This window comes from Lactuca serriola, chromosome 8 (assembly GCF_051521515.1).
Source record: "Lactuca serriola cultivar US96UC23 chromosome 8, Lser_US96UC23_V15, whole genome shotgun sequence".
In the NCBI taxonomy this organism is placed as follows: Eukaryota; Viridiplantae; Streptophyta; class Magnoliopsida; order Asterales; family Asteraceae; genus Lactuca; species Lactuca serriola.
In genome coordinates this window covers 317,680,572-317,689,819 of record NC_136415.1, presented here as the reverse complement: position 1 = coordinate 317,689,819, position 9,248 = coordinate 317,680,572, and the positions used below count along the sequence as shown (strand labels likewise).

General features: G+C 38.2%; 1 protein-coding gene across 1 annotated transcript; it reads left to right on the top strand.

The window, feature by feature from the left end:
* Nucleotides 1-5,321: 5,321 nt before the first annotated feature.
* Nucleotides 5,322-7,514, top strand: LOC145065676 (serine/threonine-protein phosphatase PP2A-2 catalytic subunit-like). The gene is made up of 6 exons (XM_079012717.1): nt 5,322-5,865; nt 6,315-6,429; nt 6,531-6,639; nt 6,719-6,796; nt 6,884-7,075; nt 7,156-7,514. The coding sequence occupies exons 1-6, from the start codon at nt 5,613-5,615 to the stop codon at nt 7,327-7,329; spliced, it is 921 nt and encodes a 306-aa protein (XP_078868843.1). The 5' UTR covers nt 5,322-5,612; the 3' UTR covers nt 7,330-7,514.
* The last annotated feature ends 1,734 nt before the right edge of the window (nt 7,515-9,248 follow it).

The following is a 9,248-nucleotide window of genomic DNA, read 5'->3' as shown; positions in this document are numbered from 1 at the left end:
ACCCGAAGTGCATGGTTGTTCTGTGTTCAGATATGATATGGCATGTTATGTGTATGATATATGTGGTTGGTATTTTGTGGATATCTCACTAATCTTTCGGGCTTACAGTTGTGGTTTAATATTTTTCAGGTTCTTCAGGAGACCGTGGCAAGGCGAAGGTGTGATCGTACCGCTCCTCATGTTTATGTTGTGATGTGATTCTGGGAATACTCTAAATAAATTGTATTGAAAACCTTTTTGTAATAATTTAAAGAGATCGGGTTGTTTTTGAAAAATTTAAATTGGTTGGAATTTTTCGGTCGTTACAGTTAACCTAAACCATTATGTCAATATTAATGCCTAGCCTAGAAACACGAGCGTTACATATGGTGCTCCTGAAAGTGTCGCCTTGGAAGAGCGTCATTCGATTCAGGAAGTGGGGCAAGCTGGGCCACAGGTATATTGGACCCCTCAGGGTTGTAGCCCGGGTGGTCAAGGTGGCATATAGGCTGGATCTGCCAGCCAAACTCAGTCATATACATAGCACTTTTCACGTCTCCCAGTTACGGAAGTGTCTGGTGGACAATTCGGTAGTAGTGCCATTAGAGGATATTCAGGTGGATGACAGTCTGGATTACATCGAGCGGCCAGTGTCAATCCTTGACAGGAAATCGAAGGATCTGAGGAACAAGAGAGTGGAGTTGGTTAAGGTACAGTGGCGGCACCGCAAGGGATCAGAATGGACCTGGGATTCGGAGGACGAGATGAGGGAGAATTACCCCGAGCTTTTTCATGACCGAGCAGCAGACTTTAAGGACGAAGTCTAAGATAAGTGGGGGAGATTTGTAACACCCGATTCCTGGTATGCCTTTAGTTCAAGTATTTATTATGTTTTCTCTGGGACTCGGCGAGTTGGAGGCCCAACTCGTCGAGTAGAGTCGTGATCCGCGGGAAGTTTAAGTAGTCTACTCGATGAGTCGGGAGACTGACTCGAGGAGTAGACGTTGTTTGAGTGAAACCCTAAATTGAGGGTTTGCACCCTATTTAAACACATTATAACTCCTCAACTCAACCCCCATCATCCAGAGCAAACCCTAACTCGAAACCCTAGCCGTTTTTAGTGTGTTCTTGAGCCTTGTGGTGTTACTTTGTGTGATTGAAGCTTGAAGAAGAGTAGGAGGATTGTGAGATTAAGAGGGAACAAGAAGATCCAGAGTTTTGAGCATATTTCCAGCTTATTAGAGGCATAAAGCTGAAACCTTGTCTATTCATTGTCTTGATCTTGATTGTGGGCCTTTTTCTACATCTTTCTAAGACCTAGAAAGGTTGTATTTGGGATTGAGTATTGGAAGTCAGTTTGTGCTTCAGATCTGGGGTTATTGGGGGTCTTTATGGCATAAAGGTGCCTACCTTGTTTCCACAAGACCATCTTTTATGGCTTTTTGAGCAAAAGACCCCATGCATGGACATCAAGTTCATGACTTTACGTATAAAAGGGACCGTAGGAGGTGAGATCTATGATTTGGATGCATTAAGCCCCACTGAAATCGACTGTATAGTATTGGACAAGGAGGGACTCGGTGAGTCACTTGGGTGACTCAGCGAGTCGAGACGCTTTTTCCCCAAAAATTGTCTTCTGGAAATGGTTTTGGTTGAGTGGAAGGAACGCTCAGCCTGCTAGAGGTTTGCCTTGCACCTGGAAATCATGGGACTCGACAAGTGCTAGAACACACTCGGCGAGTCCAAGGCAATCTCTTAGTCTTTCAAGATGGACCCGACGAGTTGTTCTTACTACTCGGCGAGTCATAGACTGGACGTATTCATATGCAGAAGATGAACTCGACGAGTTCAAGGAAGAACTCGTCGAGTCGGTTGAAGATTGATTGAAGTGTTGTTGAAGGTGAACTCGTCGAGCTCTTGCTAGACTCGACGAGTGGGGACGGGTTTGTAGTATTATGTGGACGTAGGAACTCGACAAGTCTGGTCAACCAAAGAGTTGACTTGACCAGGGTTTGACTTTGACTTTGACTTTGACTTGGATTCAAGTTGACCCTTGAAAGGGTTGTGGGTACAAATTGATAACTTAGAAGGGTTGTTGTGTAGGGACTAAGGAGTCAAGGAGAGCCGACTTTCACACCGAGGACAGTGCAGATGCAACACGACTTCGAGGAGAATTACCTTCCAGTAGGGGTGGGTCTAAGGCCACAATGCCGGCCCACCAACAAGAGTAATTAGTAGATAATCGTCTTTGTGATAATTATCTTGTTATGCTTACGAGATATGTTTATGTAATATGCTTATGAGATATGCTTATGTGATATGCTATGTGAGTTAGTGGTAGTAGCAGGGAATAGTTTTTCCCTGACTTGGTCGTTAGGAGCGAAGGGTAGGTCAGTACCCCTGATATGCCTGATCGTATGATTATATTTTGTTATTGTATGATAGAGGTAGGGGTGAAATAGTCCCCGATGTCGGTTGAGATGGACCGGAGGGTAGTTGGCACCCCAGAACGGCTTGACATGGGTAGGTCAGCACCCCAGAATGGCTTGACATGGGTAGGTTAGCACCCCAGAATGGCTTGACATGGGCACGTCGGGCACCCCAGAAATGCCCGACAGTATGTATGCTATGTGATTGTATGGTATGTGGTATGATGAGGGAACTCACTAAGCTTTGTGCTTACAGTTTCAGTTTTGGTTTCAGGTACCTCTTTGTCTAAGGTGAAGGAGTCGTTGGTGTAGTGGTGCGTCACACACAAACACACATATGTTTTCCGCATTGAGTTTCTAGGATTGTACTCTGATATATATTACTTATGTTGAGATGGTTTCCGAACACATTATTATAGTTTTTATAAAATGACATGACTTTTGTAATGTTTTGGTAAACTATGTTGCGAAGTATTTATTTAAAAATGAAATTTTTGGCCTAAAAAATTAGGCTGTTACATACTATGTGCCAGGAGCCGCCTCCTGATCTTTCATGCATAATGCCTAGGGCTAGCCCCCGGGTCTTCATATCATACATAAACTAAATGGGTCGGCATTGGTGCCTTAGACCCATACAAACAGTAAGGAGACTCACCTCACAAGTTGACTGTCGAACCTTGCGAATAACATTTCGCTGCTAGCTGGCTGATCCCCGAACTGCTAGTCTCTCGATCCCCCGAGCTCAAAATGATTTGAAATGGAACCACAATCTTGGATCTACTGCTTCCCCTTTGATCTACCACCCTTCTATACTCTTCACTTGCTTGAAAATGGTTTCACAACACCAAAATGCTCTCTAATGGCCTCCAAAGCTCCAAGAACACTCAAGGGAGGGTTAGGGTTTCGTGTTGGTTGTCTAAGGAGATGGAAGCTGACCCCTAAGGCATATTATTCCTTTTATAGTGACATAGCCCTAAAATTAGGAATTTAGAAACACTGAGAGTACGTTGGGCGTATGCCTCTCCGCGCCCGCGACCAAACGTCCTTGTATGCTAGGCATACCCAGCTAAACACACACATGCATTCCTTGCATGCATGGGCTGCCTTGTCACAAAACTCCATTAGGGGCTAAAATTGACAATAACTTCAAAGTGTCATAACTCCGTCACTCTATGTCCGTTTCCGACGGACTTTATATCCATGAAAAGGTGGCGAGAAACCCTAAGCCTAAAACCTTTCGGATAAAACTCGAGACCCATGAAAGACCGAATCGCTCCTACCCTTTGGCTTCTGGGACCACAACCGAGTACTTTCAAAACGGGGTGTTACACCCTTTCCTTTAAAACAACCACGATCCCACCTTCTTCCTCCCGCTCTCCTTTACAACAACAACCAATATGTCTTCATCATCTATGTTATCATTCTCCTATCCCAAATTAGCTATAATTCCAAAATCAAAAAATAGATTATCAAGAAACCACCATGAAGGAAGGGCTAACTAGAAGAAAAAGACGAAAAAAACAAAAAGATTTTAATATTATAGATTGAATGAGAATATTGATTGAATAAAGTAGAAACAACTTCAACTTTCATGAAGAACAAAGCAAAAATGGCTTCAATTTCTAAGAAATCATCTATATGTCTGTATTTTGCTCCTTTCTTTAATTCAAAATTTGAGATCAAATGGTTTTCAATTGTTCATGTGCATTGAGTTCCAATAAGGTAGGGTTGTAATATATTTCATATTAAGTGGAAGTTATTTACGTTTTTAATCGATTGTATAATCTTTTATAGAAGAAAGTTTCGAACAGTCACTCTATAATTGTTTTCTATGTTTTAAATGGATACATGAATTGAATAAAGGAGATAATGGTGTTTTCATCTCTAGTCTATTGTATTTCACAAATCTTTATAATTTAGTAAAATAAATGATTATATATCATTAGATTTTAGAATTTGTCAATTTTATGTACATTGAACGTTGTTTTTTAAAGGGAAAATTATAAATTCTTTGACTTAATATATTCATTCAATAACATTACAAAACAACTTTGTAGTTCTAGAGGGTGTTTGGAAGAACCGAATAAAAGAGTTTTTTTCTTATTACTGATCACACCAATATAAATTATAAAAAGTTTTTTTTTCAAACAATGAATAAAAACAAAGATTATGACCATAATAAAAATATTTTGGTGGGTGTTTTTCAAAATATAGACATAAAAAACGGATTTTTTCACATATAGACATGGATTCCGTAAAGCTACCTCCGAGGACTCCGCGAAATGAACTTATGCTTTGAGAAATTGATGAGGCAAAAAAACACAACAAAACAAGTTTAAAAACAATTCCTCGGAGCACCCTCCACATATTGCTCATTTAGCTCTACATATTTGTTCTTCTCTAAAGACAAGATTTTTGGATTTTAGGGTTTTTTTTCGATACGCTGAAGAACACGTTGCTTTACCATATTGTCATTACGTCAATTTTACACATGTCCCTCCTTAATTTACCATATTGTCATTCCGCAGAAAGTATCCTAATTCCTCAGAGCCATCGGAGGTCACCTGTGCGGAATCCTATTTATACAAACATGTTTTTTTATTTCTAAATTTTGAAAACCATACCCAAAATTTAACTATTACAGGCATCCCTAAAAACATCTTATTTTTGATAAATTACTTTCCTCCTAAGTTATAAAAAACCTCAACACATTTTAGAAAACTTCATTTTAACATCATTATTATGGTAAACTACTCAACTAATCGTATCGTGTGTTCTTATTTGAATCGTTGACGGGTGCATGTTAGCATTTGAATGCCACGTGGAAACCATCTCTGAAATGACTTTGACTCGAGGGCGTCACCTGAGCCGGTCAAATTTGACGCGCCTAAAATCTGCATTTCATTTGAGTTTCATTTCACTCCTGCTTGAACACCGCACTCAACACACACATTCTACAATCTACAAACAGATTAATCAACATCAAATTGTAGGAGGAATATTTGATGGTTTGACTTAACGAGGAGGAATCTCTGTAACCATTTAATTTTTTTTACTGAATTCAAACCCTAGATTTTCTGTTGAATGTTGATTCGCTTTGGTTTGGTAGATTGTGGGATTTTATAGGAGCTAGAAGTATTGTGTTGATTTAGTCCTTGGTAATCAGATCTTCTATAGTTTGGTGGGGAAATAAAGAGGGCGAAAATGCCGTCGCAGGCGGATCTAGATCGACAGATAGAGCAGCTGATGGAGTGCAAGCCGTTAACGGAATCGGAGGTAAAAACGCTTTGTGAGCAGGCCAGGACTATACTTGTCGAGGAATGGAATGTGCAGCCGGTGAAGTGTCCGGTGACGGTGTGCGGTGATATTCATGGTCAATTTTACGATCTGGTTGAGCTGTTTCGGATTGGTGGAAATCCCCCTGATACCAATTATCTTTTCATGGGAGATTATGTTGGTGAGTTTATCTTTTGTTTTTACTTTTGTACGTGTGCTTAATGAGGTATTGTTAGGATTTAGGGTTTGATGAGAATTTTTCGATGTCGCTTGTTTTCTTCTTGCAATTGGACTTAGAGAATTCTAGATATTGAAGTTCTTTGTTCATTGATGGAAGTTTATGATCGACTGAAATTCCTGCGTATTCTTGAGTATGGGGAGACTTGACCAATATAATAGCAAAAGATGTAGTTTCTACTTTCTGTAGTGAATCTGACATGGGGTTGTTTATGCATTTATAGCGTTAAGTCCTTGATAGACTGCTTATTAAGAAGTGAAGAAAAGGCAGCTTATTTATGGAAAAAAGTGAAAGAGTAGGCTGCTTAATTAGAGAGAAAGTAACAAAAAAACTGATTGTTTATGAAACAAATTGTGTATTTCGTGATCATTTTAACAAAATCATTGATGCAGATCGCGGGTATTATTCAGTGGAAACTGTCACACTCTTGGTGGCTCTAAAAGTTCGTTATAGAGACAGGCTTACCATTCTTAGAGGAAATCATGAAAGTCGCCAAATTACTCAAGTGTAACACCTTAAACCTTTTTTAGGCGTTTACCTAAAAAGTGTAGGATTTGAACAACTTTTATAATACTGATTTTGTTCTTTTTTTTTTAAAAAAAAAACAGATATGGTTTCTATGATGAATGTTTGAGGAAATACGGAAATGCAAATGTTTGGAAGCATTTCACAGACCTCTTCGATTACTTACCTCTTACAGCACTCATTGAAAGCCAGGTTAGAATGTTTGTATTTTTATCCACGTCATACTTCTTTTTTTATTTATTTTATTATCCACGTCATACATCTTTTATAGATCTTTTGCTTACATGGCGGGCTTTCACCATCATTGGATACTCTAGACAATATCCGAGCATTGGACCGAATCCAAGAGGTACATGAATTTATTTATTTATTTAAAGATTAGGAAAGTACATTGCTATTTCTCAACTAAAGTGTGTGTTTGTGTGTGTGTGTGTAGGTCCCACATGAAGGGCCGATGTGTGATCTGCTATGGTCTGATCCAGATGACAGATGTGGGTGGGGGATATCGCCACGTGGCGCGGGGTATACATTTGGACAAGACATAGCAACGCAGTTTAATCATACGAATGGCCTCTCTCTCATTTCAAGAGCACACCAGCTTGTAATGGAGGGTTTCAACTGGTGCCAGGTGTCTTTTCAAATTTCTTTATTTATTTATTATTATTTTTTTACATATTTATTTCTTACATATTTGGTGTTATTTTTCAGGATAAAAATGTGGTGACAGTATTTAGTGCACCAAACTACTGTTATCGATGTGGAAACATGGCGGCTATTTTGGAAATTAGTGACAACATGGAACAAAATTTTCTTCAGTTTGATCCAGCCCCGAAGCAAATTGAACCCGATACTTCTCGAAAGACACCTGATTATTTTTTATAATTACTATTTTACCCCTCAGAGTTGGTCTTGTATTTGTGATGGTTAATGTTGTCATTTTTTGTTTGGAATCATTCATGAATCATGGTGTTGTTGAGAAAGAGAAACACAAGTTTTTGTATATGTTTTTCAGAGAAGGGTAAGATGGTAATTTGTATGTTGGAAAATGAAAGAGTTGGTATGTACTATGTTATGTGTCACAACTAGTAAATTTAGGGTTGAGATTGTATTCATGTACAAACAATTTCTCTATGTAACCTTGTTGCATTGGATTATCGAAATTCATAAATGACAATGTAATATGAGTTTATATATGCTTACACTAAGAATCTAGTCGTAATAACCTCTTATAAGCTCAAGTTTGATCTAATAGCTAAACAAGAACCAATTTTTGGGTCTTTGCTTAGAAGTCTTGGCCCAATTAACCCATGACCGAAAACCCTTTTTCTTTGGGTCACATTGAAACCGAAAACCTCTTATTGGGCCATGTCAAACCCTAAAACTCATATCCATTCAAAAACCGAAAACCCTTGAGGATGAAGGGTGTTTTTGGCCACCCTAAAATTGAAAACCCCTTTCGTTTGGAACACAGGACCCAAAGTTGATTTAGTGGTGCCACCTCAAAGCTTTACTACCTTTTACCCTCCAAACATCTAAACTATGCATGCCTTTATACTCCATACTCCCATGCCAGTTGGCATGTTTTCTTTACCTCCCTTTAACCATCAAGTTTCCATGCCATACACTCCAATGCAGAACAAGTTTCCATACATAACACCTTAATAACCAACAAACCTCGACATATGACACTATATTGTCCACCAAACAATTAGAAAGCAAAACACCCCCTCCATTTAAAGGGGTCGGCCGAGAGACACCCAGAACCACACCAAAAAAATACATCCTCTCATTCTCTTCTCATTTCTTCTCTCAAATTCGAGCAGGGGCCTTCAAGGGGTGTTTTACTTCAAGAAAATCCTAGTAAATTTGGTAAGCATTTCGTGTATCTCTTGTATTTCTAAGCATCCTTATGTTAAAAAACTCCATGTTTACACACATTTTCGTGTGTTAGATCCTTAGAACACTTGCATTTTTGAGAAGTTCTTCAAGCTTGAGCACAAGGCTAGGCTCGAAACCACTCATCTTTTCCTCCCTACAACCCACGAAAATCATCAAGTGAGTTCATACGCCTTTATTTTTGAGTTTTTCTAAGTTTTTAGGGGTGGAATACAAGTACACAAATCTTATTTGGATGATCTAGACTTTGCAAACTAAAAATACAAGATATGTCACTAAAACATATATAAGCTTAAAAATCAGCTTTCTACAGAAAAGTTATGGTCTGTTTATGGTGATTTTTACAAAACTGCCTATCATTTCAGAACATTTTCAGACCAGCCCGTAAAAATGAACATTTTCACTCTAGTTAGGAACCACTTAAGGTCAAGGAAAAATATTATGGACAAAGTAGACTCATTTTCTAAGCTCTGAGAATTTACGGATCCAAATTTCGGCTTACGATGATTTTTGTATAATTTTTCTAAAAACATGGACAGAAAAGTCAAAAACTAGAAATTTGTCTTTATCATATTAAATGTTTTATACATGTGTTTAGATGTAAATTTATATGTTATAATCTTTTAAAAACATCTAGACATAAAAACTTACATGTGTTTATATATTTTATTATATAAATGGACTTGAAAAAAACATTCATAATAAACTATAATTGGTATATTTTATGGGTCTCAAATACTACACTATTATTTCATAAGAACCATATAATTGTTCAAAGGTATAATTATTTTAAAAGAAAAAGGAGTCGTATTTCACGTAAATCTATTAATGCTCTAGTGATACATTCACTTGACTGTACCTACCTAGCGTACACTTTAACTCTTGGATTATAACCAGAGTCTCCT